This window comes from Pleurodeles waltl, chromosome 6 (assembly GCF_031143425.1).
Source record: "Pleurodeles waltl isolate 20211129_DDA chromosome 6, aPleWal1.hap1.20221129, whole genome shotgun sequence".
Taxonomy (NCBI): domain Eukaryota; kingdom Metazoa; phylum Chordata; class Amphibia; order Caudata; family Salamandridae; genus Pleurodeles; species Pleurodeles waltl.
The window spans coordinates 438,139,133-438,155,895 of NC_090445.1; the positions used below are offsets into that span (position 1 = coordinate 438,139,133).

The window sequence follows — 16,763 nt, forward strand, 5'->3', positions numbered from 1 at the left end:
TGCTATGCATCTAAGTGGAAAAGATTTGTTTACTACTGCCATGCCAATCAAATACAACCATTACATGCCTCTACTAAAGACATAGTAGGATACTTACTACATTTGCAAAAAGCAAATCTTGCTTTTTCATCTATAAAAATACACCTCGCAGCAATATCTGCTTACCTACAAACTACTCATTCATCGTCTCTATTTAGAATACCAGTTATTAAAGCATTCATGGAAGGGTTAAAAAGAATTATACCACCAAGAACACCACCAGTTCCTTCATGGAATCTTAACATCGTCTTAACAAGACTCATGGGTCCACCTTTCGAACCCATGCATTCCTGTGAACTGCAATATCTAACCTGGAAAGTCGCATTTCTCATTGCAATCACATCCCTCAGAAGAGTAAGTGAAATACAGGCATTTACCATACAAGAACCATTTATTCAAATACACAACAATAAAATAGTTCTAAGAACAAATCCAAAATTTCTACCAAAAGTAATCTCACCATTCCATTTAAATCAAACAGTAGAATTGCCAGTGTTCTTCCCACAACCAAATTCCGTGGCTGAAAGGGCACTACATACATTAGACATCAAAAGAGCACTAATGTACTACATTGACAGAACAAAGCTAATCAGGAAAACAAAACAACTGTTCATAGCTTTTCAAAAACCACACATAGGAAATCCAATCTCTAAACAAGGCATTGCTAGATGGATAGTCAGATGTATTCAAACATGCTATCTTAAAGCCAAAAGAGAATTGCCTATTACACCAAAAGCACACTCAACCAGAAAGAAAGGTGCTACAATGGCCTTTCTAGGAAACATTCCTATGAGCGAAATATGTAAGGCTGCAACCTGGTCTACGCCTCATACGTTTACTAAACACTACTGTGTAGACGTACTAAATGCACAACAAGCTACAGTGGGCCAAGCTGTACTAAGAACATTATTCCAAACTACTTCAACTCCTACAGGCTAAACCACCGCTTTTAGGGGAGGTAACTGCTTTATAGTCTGCCAAACATGTGTATCTGCAGCAACATATGCCATCGAACTGAAAATGTCACTTACCCAGTGTACATCTGTTCGTGGCATTAGTCGCTGCAGATTCACATGTACCCTCCCACCTCCCCGGGAAGCCTGTAGCCGTTTAGAAGTAGATCATAAATCTTAACTGTACATTTGTAAATAATTATTATAAACTCTTAACGTACATACATATTCACTCCATTGCATGGGCACTATTTATAGCAAACAACTCCATCCTCACCCTCTGCGGGGAAAACAATCTAAGATGGAGTCGACGCCCATGCGCAATGGAGCCGAAGAGGGAGGAGTCCTTCGGTCCCGTGACCAAAAAAGACTTCTTCGAAGAAAAACAACTTGTAATACTCCGAGCCCAACACCAGGCAGCGGACTGTGCCAAACATGTGAATCTGCAGCGACTAATGCCACGAACAGATGTACACTGGGTAAGTGACATTTTCATTCTCTTTAGGATACCAGTAGTCAAGCCTTAAAGGGCCTTAAATGGCTGATTCCGCTAAGAACTCCTCCTGCATTAGCCTGGAATTTTAAAGTAGTCTTAACAAAAGTGATGGGTACCACTTTAGAGCCACTATACTTGTGAAGTGCAGTTGTTGTCCTGGAAGGTGGCCTACCTTGCTGTTATCACCTCTTTCTGGAGAGTCAGTGAGTTGCAGACCCTAACTGCAGAAAACCTTTTATTCAGGTGGATAGAAATAGAACAAGAATTGTTTTGAGGACAAGCCTGAAATTTCTTCCAAATCCGTGTCTCCCTTTCATGTGAATCAAACAATTGGTTGACTATTTTCTTCCCACACCCAGAGTCTGTGGCTGAAAGGGCTTTACAAACATTTGAGGTGAAGAGAGCTCTAATGTATTATATTGATAGTGCGAAGGGCTCGATTTAGAGTTTATTGGGCAGGATACTTCTTCGTAAACCTGGAGGAGTATCCTGTCTGCTGAATGCTTAGTCTCAATTAATGAAAGGTAAAACCTAAGTATCTTGTGACTGAAACTTCTTTGAAGAAAAACAACTTGTAAATGTCATCGATTACACTAGATAGAAGGAGTATGTGAACCATGTGAATCTACAGTACTACTTACGAACAGATAGCTACTTGGTAAATACGCGTGTGTGTCTGTGTGTTGTGTGTGTGTCTGTGTGTGCACGTGTGTGCGCCCTGAAAGCATTTTATATATAGGATGTAGAGGTAAGGGATCTATGCAAACCATAAAGAAAAAAACATTAAAAATAACTCTCGAGATTAGAGGCATTTACACCTTAAAATATAAGCATGTAAAGGCAGTTTCAAAGAAAGACATTCTGTGGACTGTTTTCTGTGCAATGGCACAGCTTTAAAGGTTTCTACTAAATAGTTGAACTCAAACGGTTTCTCAGTAATTGTATTCTGTGAAATTGTTTTTCAGTGAAATAATTTACAACTCTCCAGTATAGCGAGGATTTCCTGCACAACAGCAGGGCAGTTAGACATAATGATAGATAGGGCCATATTTCATTAGCATAATGATTGATGGCTTCTGCACCACTGCATTTGGTTGGACACACTCTTGGGGCTCTCGAGCTTCACTCAGCTACAGCACAGAGTTATAAGCAGTGATTTAAGGTGGTTGTAGGAAATTAATACAGCGATAGTGTTTACAGCATAGTTAGACAAGGTAATTCAGGAGATCTAAACCTTGGAATATTTATTTATATTTATGAACTTTGAATAGCTCCACCTGCACAAAACATCCCAAAACAATTTGCAAGATAAATCATTATCTTCTTTTTCCTCTTAAATGGATGTCTGCAGGAATATTGATATACCCGAAGCAGCTGTGTCTAACTTTAACAAAAAAACAGAGTAAACTTAAGCAGCACAGTTTCTAGGGTGACCTTCTTCAGGGCACAGCTTTACAACTCTTCCTTTATCAACACAATTTTATTTTCTACATGGACACTGTTTTTACTTTTTTTGTTTATTAATCTGCTACGTATGGTCAAATTGACATTCTTAGGTGTGCCGTTGCTCTCACGGTAATGTTCCTTAGTACTCCGTTTTGGCAGCTCTCTCTCCTAGAATACACAATGCCTGCACTGTTTTCAAGGCACCCCTTGCGTGGCAAGAAAAAAATAAAAAACAGATCCATTTGGCAGCTCTCTCTTCTGGAATACACCATGACTGCACCGTTTGTAAGGCAGCCTTTGTGTGGCAAGGGTAAAAAACAGACCCATTTCTTTTATTTTTTTGTGAAGCGTTATATTGTACTGTGGGTAATCTTTCAATCACTTGAGAGCGCAGAGAAGATTGGTGAAGTGTCCACTTTAAAGAAAGCGATGTCGGGTAAGAGCATTCCAGCCAGGGAGGCTATTTGCTCACCATCTATCTGTAGTGAAAGTTTAAAAAAATGAGACAGGGTAGTTCGGTTTTAATGTGTTTCTTGAAGCAATGGTGATTGGGTTCGACACCTGTAGAGGGACTTGGAGGGTGTGCCACAGTCTAGAAAATTGTAATCCCAGAGGTCTGCCTCTTAATTTCATCCACTTGGATAACGTTAGTAGCTGAGTTTTTAAGCTAGGGTGTAGGTGGCTGACAGATTCCTGTATTTCCATCCATTTCTTTTCAGATGGGAACGGAAAACTTAATCAGCAGATCTTTGTGCTTTAAAAGCATCCCACACTCAGTTCACACAACCAAGCAGATACATTACTCAAATATAACAACCAGGCTTGTACCTCGTAATTGTAAAAATAGGGTAGGGCTAAGTGGAGGAAGAAAAAAGTGTTTTGCAGGATCACGTATTGTGATTAGGAGGCCCTGCATAGGGATCATTGCATGATATGCACATGCAATAAGATGTGAGTAAGTGTATGTGTAACTTGAGAATTAAGCTTCACTGCCTATGTTACCCGATGGACAGCTCCGTTGTCATTGCTTGCACTGTAAAATCTACATAACATGAGAGATAGCCTTGCTTTCACATGCTCGCACCTTTAGATTATTCTGTGTATTATGTGTGGTCATGTCACTGTCAAATGTTTCAGCCTGATGTAAATCTGCAACGCAAGAGGCAGATTTGATTTTGCTGCCATTCAATCCACTGTAGCCCCTGAAGTGTCTGTCCTATCCAATACTGGCACCATCCATTTTACTACCTCACCAGTTCACGAAATGATGGGTTCTCAGAGTATCTTTTTCCATTACCAGTGCTGCCGTTATGGTACTTTTCATTTGTGAAATCAGGTTATTGATAGCATACCAAATGCAAAGTTCCCACAAGTTGTGCCTCCTCCCTTCTGTTTAGTTAAGAGCCCTTTCTTAACGACATCTAGCTCGTAGGGCTATGGATAAAATCTTGTGAAACATTACCACTGAAATGCATGCGAATTTCCAGCAAAGAATTCAGCGTGAACATAGAACCCATTAAATCAGGGTGGAAGCAGGTGCTACAGAGGTTTGAAGAGCGACAGCTCAGAGGCCAGTCCATAGTATCGCCAGACAGTACAGTGTAGGTTTTGACTCCAATTAATTAATTTTACTATATATGGAGAAATATGAATATACTTACACGTGGCCTTAATAATTACCTAAGCTGTGAAACTAACTGATGCTGCATTTCATCCTGGTACTCTGCTATAGCCTGGTTTACACTGTGGACCTACCCCCTCTGTGCAACTTGTTTACTTGATTAAATTCTGACTATTTTCCTTCTTTTCTTACTTACACACGTCCAGAGGTGAGGGAGGGACTTGTTGCCCCTTTCTATATAAAACAGGGCAATTGTATTCTTCCAAAGGGAACTTGAGTACAAGGATGAAATATATGGACAATAATCCCCAGGGAATCATTCGCACAAACAAGTGAAGGTTTATCTATTATAGATGGTGTCAAATCCGTATATTTATGTCCTTAAAGAAATGCATAATCAGTTATGACTAAAAGCAATTATCAATAAATGCAGTAGAGGATATAATAAGCACCAAGTATCAAAAGAGGATCAGACAATGAAAGCATAGTCTTGCAAACTTTGTGAATTATATTCAGTTGTAGATACAAAATACACAAATACAGTAATTAATAGTGCTGATAGCACACTCATTTGTGAAAAAGTGAGTGAATAAGGTGAAAACGTACAACACAAGTGGACAGCAGGATGAATATAAAATGAGCCCTGACTAGTAGGCCACAGAGACTAAGCAAGTTGTAAGGAAAAATTGAGACATGTTGTTGACTGTCGACATTTCAACCCTATTTGTCAAAACATCTGTGGGTCTCTTCAGGACAAGGCATATCTCCCAGGTCTGGTCTGTATGTCACATACAGTGGAAAATTCGGGAGCGACAGTGCTCAATGGGAATATTCCAAACATGGAAGGAGGGCAATCAATGCTCAATACAAAACAGCAGAATTTGTCGAGCTGGCCATTTAAGTAAACCACTGTATCTGTTGTAATCTACTTAATCATTAAGGTGGGACAGTTATTGCCCAACAGAACTGACAGGGTGTGTGAAGCTGGCTTTGTGTCTTCCCTTGAATGTTCATGTAGAGGTACACAGACCTATTCTAATGTATATGACAGACCATACTATGATGTATAATAATGAATACCTGTGATCACACTTCTCAGTCATGGCTTTGTACTTTAATTTTATGAACAACCCTTTGTCCTCCCTGTTAAGAAAGAGACGAGCTGCACGTTAATTATCCAGGTACTTACTCTAATATTTCTCTCAAAATAAACTTCCCTCACTGACACTGCTCTGCATTCTGCAACATCGAACCATCTGAATGTCAAAAGGAGTGGCATAGTTTTATGGGTTCAGGGTGATTCCTTAGACAACTTTTCATGATGTTTTTGCTGGTTGTAGGTAGAGAATAAAAATATGCTTTCTGCTAAATGTCTTTATTGTTTTGAAAATATTTAATCAGTTTCCTGACTTTTGAACAATAGAAAATGTTTCTGCCTGTAGTCAGTGTTTTTATGAGGTATGCTTCCAAAAAAGGCTTTTTTGATGGATACATCTACCTGTGGATTCCACACCTTTTGAATCCTCCCGATGCGGCAGCATTTAACAGAAATCTTTTCTTTCTAGCTCTCCACGTCATCGAGGAAGTCACAATTGAACCGTTCCACACGCGATTCTGTCTGACGTCATTGGAGCCATAAGGAGTCCACGCTGACGTGCTGACGTTAGTTCCCTTTTTTCTGCGCTTTCAACGCTAACGTTTTTTCTACGTCTTCAGGTGATACAGTGTATCGAGGGAGTTTCTTTGTTGAGTTTTCTTTGTGCTACAAAGTCTCCACCAAAGAAGCAGCGCTTTAAGCCTTGTAGAGAGTAGAGGTCTTATGTCAGTTACTGACCCGCACGAAAATTGCCTCTGGTGCCTAAGTTCCTATCACGATGTCGGGGGATGCTGTTCTTGCCAGAGTATGAATCCGAAGGCACTGAAGGAAAGAGAAGTGAAACTGTTTATGGCACAGGCCAAAAAAGAGAAGAGGACCGTCGAAGATCCAGACATCAAGAGGAGTTGTCCTCCCACAGGTCTTCGAGATCACATAAAAAGCGTCATTGCAGCTCTTTGCGTCGCTCTTCCTGAGATGCTAGCCCAAGGTCTTTGTCACCGGCTTTTAAGTCTTGGCCCCACTCCTTCTCCTCCGCAACTGAAGTCATGAGAGATGTCACTGGTGCCGTCTCTGGTTGAGATCTCGGCATCGCCTTCAAGTCCTGCGGTGCAGTTCTCTCACAGGAAATTGGGGAGCGGGAGTCAAGTCAGGTGCAGTTTCTCCAAGAATATCTGGCCTTCCTGACTCCTGGGGTGGATCCGTCTGCCTTTGTAAATGCTATGCTCAGTATATTTGTAACGGCAATAACCCCTTTATGTGCACCTGCGGGCCCAACGTTTCCTTTAGCCTTTAATCCGGGCTTTTTTGCCCACAGCTCCATCACCTTCATTGATGACGGCGAGACTGGCACCGATAGCGACGTCAGGTAATATTTGTCCGACTTCAAGTCACTTAACTGTTTCCTGGAGTAAAATCCCATCGCTGTCTTCACTGGCACCGCACCAAACACCCTAGATGTCGGCGTACTCTTTATCGACTTCACAATTGGAGTATAGATTAAGATCTAGATGGGAGGCATTGAGGCACTTGGAGGAGCAACAAGATTTAGAGGAAGGAGAGATCCCTTTATATTCTAATGGCTTTGATGGTATTAAGGTGGCAAGCGGACTGGACACTTCTCCTGAGAGGGCGTTATTGTCACCTGGGGTATTCTGCCTCCGGAGGTTACCATTTATCATGGTGTGATCAGGAAGGCCGTCGACCTTTTGGAATTGCCATTGCCGACATCGGAGCTGAAGTCAAACATCCTGACTTAGGTTATCCACTCCTCCTCTGCTACATCAGAACCTCTGCTGTCATTTAACAAGGCTTTGTCAGATCCGGTTCTGGAACTGTAGCGGAAGGAGGAGAATATCAGTATTTCCTTATTTGGACAATTGGTTGATCAAAGCCAACTCTCCAGAGTTGGTGCCGCATGATTTGCAGGTAACCCAACCTGGGCTTTTGGTAAATCGTGCCCAAATCTCACCTGGAGCCCTCCCAGCGATTCCTGTTCTTAGGGGCAGCACTGGACACAACACTGAATCATGTCTACACTCCTCAGAGGATTTGGGACATTCAGGCTATGATTCCAATGTTTTAAAATTGAGTGGTTGTTCCAGTCCTAAAGGTCCTTCACGTGCTCGGTCTGTTTGCTTCCTGTTTTCTCTAGGTCACTCACGCAGTTTGGCACATGATGGCTCTCCAGTGGTGCCTCCGCAAGCAGTGGTTTCAACACAACAGAGATCTTAAAGAGTCAATAACAGTCTCCAGAGACACTGCAGTGGATCTTTGATGGTGGAGTGTGGATGACAACCTATCACAGGGTAGGCAATTTTGTCCTCCTCCTCCTGTAACCACAGTCATTACAGATGCTTCCACTTGAGGGTGGGGTGTGCATCTGAGGGATCTGCGGATCAAGGGTGTTTTGTCTCTGGAAGAACAGATGTTTCATATTAATCTGTTGGAATTGAGGGTGATGGCCTGGCCCTCAAGGCCTTTCTTCCTTCCATTCACGGTCAGTCGGTACAAGTTCTGACAGGCAACACTATCTCTATGCGATACATCAACAAGCAGGGAGGAGTAGGGTTGTATCTTCTCTGCAGAAAGGCTCTACAACTCTGGTCCTGGGCTCAGGACCATCGGCATTGCATAGTAGCAAACCATTTGGCCAGAGTTCTAAGCATAAGCACAGACAGTCTCAGCTGGCACTTTTCTACCATCCTTGATTGGCATCTCCATTCGGAGGTGGTTCGTCACGTCTTTCAGTTATGGGGGACTCCTCAGATAGACCTGTGGCCACTCGTGAGAAAGCGCACTACCCGTCTTTCTGCAGCCTCCAGATTCCGATGCAGGGAGCATTGGGGGACACAAGTTTCAGTTGATCTGAAGCAACTGGCTGCTTTATGTGTTGCCTTCCATGCTCATGATTCCTCAGGTCCTGAGGAAGATTGGCCAAGATCTGGCTCCAAGTCATATTATTAGCTCCGGATTGGCCAAGAAGGGTATGGTACACAGACCTTGTTCACCTCTCGCTTGGCCCTCTGCTCCATCTCCCTCATAGGGCAGACCTCCTCTTGCAGTCACACGGGCAGATTCTACACCCCCACCTCCAGAGCCTGCTCCTACATGCTTGGAGATTGAACGGGGCAATCTGAATTATTTTTCTCTCCCCCCAGAAGTGGTGGATGTTATATTATCGGCCATGAGACACTCCACCAAAACTGTCTATGCTGGTAGGTGGGCCAGGTTTGTTAAATGGTGTGAGGAGAGGCACTTTGATCCTTCAAAGGTCCATTTGTCCAGTGTTTTACAATTTGCTGTCTCTTTGGAACAACAAGGTTGCGCATTGCAGCAGTGAAGGGATATCTGTCTGCAACGTCTGCGTTTATTTGTTTACTTGACAAACCCTCTTTATTTAAGTCCTCTAGTTCTAAGGTTTCTTAAGGGTTTGTCTCATAGGTTTTCCCCCACTCTGTTTATAATGCTTCAGTGGGATTTAAATTTAGCTTTAACATACCTGATGGGTATACCATTTGAACCATTGCATAGTTGCCCGTTGAGGCTGATTACGTTTAAAACTGTTTTTCTCATAGCGATCATGTTGGCTAGGCGTGTAAGTGAGCTGCAAGCTCTAAGTGTAAAACCCCTGTTTACCACTTTCTATGCTAACATTGTGGTTTTGAGAACCAGGGCGGCTTTCCTGCCAAAGGTGGTGACACCTTTTCATTTAGGGCAGTTCATTACCCTTCGGCCCTTTTACCCTCCTCCCCATTCCTCTAAGGAGGAGGAAAGGCTGCACCGTCTGGATCCAAAGAGAGTGGCAAGCTTCTACGTGGACAGGACGAGAGAATTTTGGACGGACTATCAGCTCTTTGTTGGCTACGTGGGCAAGATGAAGGACAAAGCCATCCACAAAAGAACGCTATCAAAGTGGGTCATTCTTTGTATTAAGATATGTTATGCACTGTCAAAGAAGAATCCCTCTGAGGGCAATAGAGCTCATTCTACCAGAGCTAAGTCTACTACTTCAGCTTTGGCTAGAGGTGTACCTGTTGTAGATATTTGCAAACCAGCAACTTGGGCTTCCCTCCATACTTTTGCAAATCATTACTGCTTGGACTCTGTAGTGAGGAGGGACGGCCAATTTGCCCATTCGGTGCTGCAAGATTTCTTGATATAGCCATACAGGCACCCACCTCCGAGTGCGGGACTGCTTTAGGACTCTATTCAAAAGGTGAGGAATCCACAGGTAGATGTATCCATCAGAAGAACACGTTACTTACCTTCGGTAACACTTCTTGTGGTGGATACAGTATCTACCTGTGGGTTCCGCACTATCTCACCTGCCTCCCCATCGTCTGTCTGGTTGTGCCAAGAAACAAATTGTTTATATATATATATAGTATATATGTATTTCTGGAAAGTTCTATGTACAGAATGTATGTTTATATAGGCATTATATATATATTTTTGTATTGAGTTCGCACATGTTGTGCGTGTGATGTTGGTGTTCACCCGTTTGCCTTGGAGACACGGTAAAAAAGTGGGTGAAACTGACGCCAGCCCACCGGCGAGGACTCCTTAAGGCTCCGATGATGTCAGACAGTGTCGCTTGCGGATCTGTTCAATTGTGACGTCCTTGTGGAGTTGGAGAGCTAGAAAGAAATGCCCATTGGGAGTATTCAAAAGGTGAGGAATCCACAAGTGGATTCTGTATCCACCAGAAAAAGCGTTACCGATGATATGTAACTTGTTCTTTATGTAGTAAAAGGTGTTCCAGGACCGAGCACATTGTTGGAGGTATTTACATGTTTATGAATTTAAGTAATATACCCAGGTTGGAGAAATTAGGTTTCCTTCCTGTACTACAGCAGTAAATACTACCATGCATCAGGGAGTTGTAATATGTGGGGTACGGGTGTATTCCTATTGTGATAGTTCTTATGTGCTCACAAGCACTGGACCCAATGGTCATTTGGGCCCAAATTGATTACTATACCAATGATTCCTGTACCACAGCTGGGGCTGGACATAATGATCCTGTGCAACGTGGTATATTTGGAGTGGTATTCTGTTCACTACAGAGAAATCAGTTATAGTCATGAAACTATGGGGCCCTGGTCTGCTTTGCACCTCAGTCTATCAAGTAAGATACTATCACTGCCTCTGTGGCCTGTCTCCTTGTCACTTAAAACATCACTGCATACCTTTGGCGTGTGCTTTTGCTACTCGTATTGAAGTTGAAGCTGTTATGCAAACCATTATTTTACACACCATCATGATGACCCACTTGCAGTGGACAAGAAAATCCCAGCTACTGGTGGTGAGTAATCATAACTCACACAACTCCAACTCATTAAGAAAACTACATGCATCACACCCTGGTCTGGCAGTTACCTTATGTCCTCCTGTGCTATCTTCAGCCTCAGGTAAGCTTCAGTCAGATGCCATTCCTAATTGTTGCCATATGTATCTTTTTGCATATTGTTGAAGCTGCCCCTTACTGGCTGGATGAGCCCAAGAACCTGGTGCTGTCTCCGGGTGACAATGGGAGACTGGTGTGTCATGCTCTTGGAAACCCTAAGCCCACTGTTCAATGGTTGATGAACGGAGAACCCATCGACTGTGAGTATGGTCTTCTACTAACGTGTGTGTGAAATGGTGTAGGGCATACTTACTTGGCAGTTCATGCTGGTTTAGAATATGTGTGTGCCTGTAATGGAGAAGACATTTGCCTTTATTTTAACAATTGTTTTGCTTCTCAGTGTGCCATTGTCTGCGATTCTAATAATTTGTTCTGTTGCATCTGCATGAACACCGGTAATCTTTGGCAGGGGTGGCACCTCTGTATTAGTTGAGGAGCTTTAGCCCCTCTGCTCAGTAAGGTAGTGACAAATAAAATTATAATAAAATAGTGTTATTATCATTTTATTTGTCACTGTCTCTCAGATAGGCACTGTCTCATGACTGCCGCGTCTGGATTGGGAGTCTGTGCTTTTGTGCTTCAGTAAATGTCAGAAGGACGATGAGCACCAAGGTGGCAGGGACCGGAGCAGTCTTTCGCCCAGAGCATTTTCGCAGTTCAGCATCGAAATAAAGTAGTACTAAGATACCCATAACAGAATGTGCACATACTTAGGTGAACCTTTGGATACCCTGGAATGTGCACATTTTTCAATCATAACAGTCTCCCAGTTGTTGACTAGAAGAGCTGTCCTGCTTCTTAGGTATAAATTAAAGGTTTCGCCATATTAACGTGTTTCTTGATGTTATGTTTTGATTCAATTGGTTGGTTAGATATTGGTCACATTCACCAGCTCCGGGTGGGCTGCCATTTCCCATTGACTATAACCAGCTGTAGTGAATATACATACTTTAAAGATGTGGTTCTTCCCATAAGGAATTCATTTTTTCAAGGTTAGGTCCACACCACAATAAATGATTACCATTCTTTGTCATTCACATTACCTACACTACACATCTGGTGAACAAACTGGTTTATTGCATCTATTTAAGACAGGTCTGCGTAGTTTGAAAGCAACCTATGTACTTTGGGTTAAATTACTTCTTATATTGGTATCAGTACTTTGAGTGACTGAGTAAGCTTTCAGAATTATGTCCAAGACTGAGCAGAGAAGCAGCTCACATTTTCTGTTTTTTCTTGTGCAGCTGCCTCCCCCAATCATAACCACATGGTCTCTGATGACACCATCATCTTCCGGGATGTTCTAAGTGGAAACAGTGCTGTGTATCAATGCAACGCCTCCAATGAGCATGGCTATCTACTTGCCAACGCCTTTGTCAGCATCCTGGGTAAGGATATTTCATTCTGTGTTTCCATGGAGAAGAGTATATTTGTAATAGTCATTAGGAAAGGACTCTTAAGGATTCTTGAGAAGAAAGGAAATTGAAGTGATCAGCTAAAGAAGAGGGGACTGTAGGCCTCCAGCCGTGACCAGACTTTTGGGAACTCTATGGAGAAAAGGATTTGTGGGAGCTTTGTGAGTAAAGTTCCATGCGGCTTCTCACCTAGTTTCTCTCTCTTTGCAAGGAGCTCCTCTGATTAGGAAATCGTGAGTATATCATTGTTTTCTCATGGAGAGACCCTTGTTTGGTTGGTGTGATTTTCAGTTCAGAGGCTTTTTACCTTGAAACTTGAAAAGTTGAAATCCTTGGTGGTGACTTAGCGTTGAAGTGCTGTCAATGTTGGTTTCTTTCTCAGTGACACGATTACATTCATCATTGAGAGCTTGAACACCGAGGTCGTAGTAACGAACAAGATTCCTAGTCTTGACACCAGGAACATTTGGAAAGGTGCCAGAATCGAGAAAGTTCCCAAATTGACACAGTACCATGCATCTGTTTATAATGCTAGTCATCCCAGCATGGAAAATTAGCTAATTCCGTACTTGATTTAGTTCCTAACACAAGCCAAGGTGTTTTATTTTACAGTTGCTTGGGCTTTTCTTCCTTTACATTTTTGTAGGCAGATTAATATCTGTAGTTGTGGGTTTCCCTTATGCAGTGTCTTTATGGGGGGAATCAAACATTCAACCGATCATTTGCCTCAGTGTGTGCGGGTGAAGTGCGTTGTAAGGTAAGAGTTTTCTTTACCTACTTTATCATAGGGGAGGATAGAGCTTGAGACCCTTCAGTCTGACCTTTGAAAGTGAGAGTTATGTTGTGGGTTGCCCTTGCTTACAGTTCTTTTTCTGGAGGTTTTTGGTTTTACTGCTCTCCATTTGTTCCATGTCAACCATGTGTTTGTTGTTGAGTATCTTTGCCTGTCGTTGCTTGTTAAGAGTCTTTGTAGTGCAGTGTTTGAGAATCTTTCTTCCTTATCAGGGTATATTGTTGCTGATCTAGATTTGAATGGACCACTCTGGCTTCTTATTTTTCAGTCTCCATGTAGCTAAGACACGTGCTACCTGACTCTCTTTCTGGTGTTCTTGAGTCCATTGTCCCTGTGTCCTTGTGTCCCTCTGTATACACACACGTTTTTTGTCTGCCTGTTCTTTTGTTTCACAGTCTGTTTTATGCCCCACTGCTAGTGTGTTTCGAGAGCTCAGTGTCTCTAGAGCTCCAACAAGGGGCACAGCGGGTACAAACCTGCCTCCCTGCTCTCTTTCACTAATCATTTACCTGCAGATCCAAGAAGTCGGGGAGGTTTATAGATGCAGGGTTACGAAAGAGGGCACAGTGTGCAAAACGTTGCCTTGTTCTTAAGAGGCTTTAGAGGATTCCTTATAAACAGTTCCAGAGAAGCGGCCTACCAGTGTTAGGTACTAGGACCACAAAAACATATGCAGGCATTCAAGAACACATGGCTTACTTCGAATCAGGGCCTGTTTTTAGTGGCAATGATTCTCCAAAACTGAGCCTGTTTTGTTTGTGTATTGGGTATTGTAAGGAAATGCCTCCTTGGCATGGTTGCCCCCTGACTTTTTGCCTTTGCTGATGCTATGTTTACAATTGAAAGTGTGCTGAGGCCTGCTAACCAGGCCCCAGCACCAGTGTTCTTTCCCTAACCTGTACTTTTGTATCCACAATTGGCAGACCCTGGCATCCAGATAAGTCCCTTGTAACTGGTACTTCTAGTACCAAGGGCCCTGATGCCAAGGAAGGTCTCTAAGGGCTGCAGCATGTCTTATGCCACCCTGGAGACCTCTCACTCAGCACAGACACACTGCTTGCCAGCTTGTGTGTGCTAGTGAGGACAAAACGAGTAAGTCGACATGGCACTCCCCTCAGGGTGCCATGCCAGCCTCTCACTGCCTATGCAGTATAGGTAAGACACCCCTCTAGCAGGCCTTACAGCCCTAAGGCAGGGTGCACTATACCATAGGTGAGGGTACCAGTGCATGAGCATGGTACCCCTACAGTGTCTAAACAAAACCTTAGACATTGTAAGTGCAGGGTAGCCATAAGAGTATATGGTCTGGGAGTTTGTCAAACACGAACTCCACAGCACCATAATGGCTACACTGAAAACTGGGAAGTTTGGTATCAAACTTCTCAGCACAATAAATGCACACTGATGCCAGTGTACATTTTATTGTAAAATACACCACAGAGGGCACCTTAGAGGTGCCCCCTGAAACTTAACCGACTATCTGTGTAGGCTGACTAGTTTTAGCAGCCTGCCACAAACCGAGACATGTTGCTGGCCCCATGGGGAGAGTGCCTTTGTCACTCTGAGGCCAGTAACAAAGCCTGCACTGGGTGGAGATGCTAACACCTCCCCCAGGCAGGAATTGTCACACCTGGCGGTGAGCCTCAAAGGCTCACCTCCTTTGTGCCAACCCAGCAGGACACTCCAGCTAGTGGAGTTGCCCGCCCCCTCCGGCCAGGCCCCACTTTTGGCGGCAAGGCCGGAGAAAATAATGAGAAAAACAAGGAGGAGTCCCTGGCCAGTCAGGACAGCCCCTAAGGTGTCCTGAGCTGAAGTGACTCTAACTTTTAGAAATCCTCCATCTTGCAGATGGAGGATTCCCCCAATAGGGTTAGGATTGTGACCCCCTCCCCTTGGGAGGAGGCACAAAGAGGGTGTACCCACCCTCAGGGCTAGTAGCCATTGGCTACTAACCCCCCAGACCTAAACACGCCCTTAAATTTAGTATTTAAGGGCTACCCTGAACCCTAGAAAATTAGATTCCTGCAACTACAAGAAGAAGGACTGCCTAGCTGAAAACCCCTGCAGAGGAAGACCAGAAGACGACAACTGCCTTGGCTCCAGAAACTCACCGGCCTGTCTCCTGCCTTCCAAAGATCCTGCTCCAGCGACGCCTTCCAAAGGGACCAGCGACCTCGACATCCTCTGAGGACTGCCCCTGCTTCGAAAAGACAAGAAACTCCCGAGGACAGCGGACCTGCTCCAAGAAAAGCTGCAACTTTGTTTCCAGCAGCTTTAAAGAACCCTGCAAGCTCCCCGCAAGAAGCGTGAGACTTGCAACACTGCACCCGGCGACCCCGACTCGGCTGGTGGCGATCCAACACCTCAGGAGGGACCCCAGGACTACTCTGATACTGTGAGTACCAAAACCTGTCCCCCCTGAGCCCCCACAGCGCCGCCTGCAGAGGGAATCCCGAGGCTTCCCCTGACCGCGACTCTTTGAACCTAAAGTCCCGACGCCTGGGAGAGACCCTGCACCCGCAGCCCCCAGGACCTGAAGGACCGGACTTTCACTGGAGAAGTGACCCCCAGGAGTCCCTCTCCCTTGCCCAAGTGGAGGTTTCCCCGAGGAATCCCCCCCTGGCCTGCCTGCAGCGCTGAAGAGATCCCGAGATCTCTCATAGACTAACATTGCGAACCCGACGCCTGTTCCTACACGGCACCCGGCCGCCCCCGCGCTGCTGAGGGTGAAATTTCTGTGTGGACTTGTGTCCCCCCCCGGTGCCCTACAAAACCCCCCTGGTCTGCCCTCCGAAGACGCGGGTACTTACCTGCAAGCAGACCGGAACCGGGGCACCCCCTTCTCTCCATTCTAGCCTATGTGTTTTGGGCACCACTTTGAACTCTGCACCTGACCGGCCCTGAGCTGCTGGTGTGGTGACTTTGGGGTTGCTCTGAACCCCCAACGGTGGGCTACCTTGGACCAAGAACTGAACCCTGTAAGTGTCTTACTTACCTGGTAAAACTAACAAAAACTTACCTCCCCCAGGAACTGTGAAAATTGCACTGTGTCCACTTTTAAAACAGCTATTTGTCAATAACTTGAAAAGTATACATGCAATTTTTATGATTTGAAGTTCCTAAAGTACTTACCTGCAATACCTTTCGAATGAGATATTACATGTAGAATTTGAACCTGTGGTTCTTAAAATAAACTAAGAAAATATATTTTTCTATATAAAAACCTATTGGCTGGATTTGTCTCTGAGTGTGTGTACCTCATTTATTGTCTATGTGTATGTACAACAAATGCTTAACACTACTCCTTGGATAAGCCTACTGCTCGACCACACTACCACAAAATAGAGCATTAGTATTATCTCTTTTTACCACTATTTTACCTCTAAGGGGAACCCTTGGACTCTGTGCATGCTATTCCTTACTTTGAAATAGCACATACAGAGCCAACTTCCTACAGGTATTGAGGCACCTGAAAAGATCAGAAGATACCCTGGTCC

General features: G+C 44.0%; 1 protein-coding gene across 7 annotated transcripts in view; it reads left to right on the forward strand.

The window, feature by feature from the left end:
• NFASC (neurofascin) overlaps positions 1–16,763 on the forward strand; it is a 733,849-nt gene that overhangs the window by 418,483 nt on the left and 298,603 nt on the right. For all 7 annotated transcript variants that reach the window (XM_069238522.1, XM_069238515.1, XM_069238519.1 and 4 more), the window contains 2 exons: positions 11,127–11,258; positions 12,303–12,446. In XM_069238522.1, the coding sequence (XP_069094623.1) occupies positions 11,127–11,258; positions 12,303–12,446 (276 nt within the window). The remainder of the gene's footprint in view (positions 1–11,126; positions 11,259–12,302; positions 12,447–16,763) is intronic.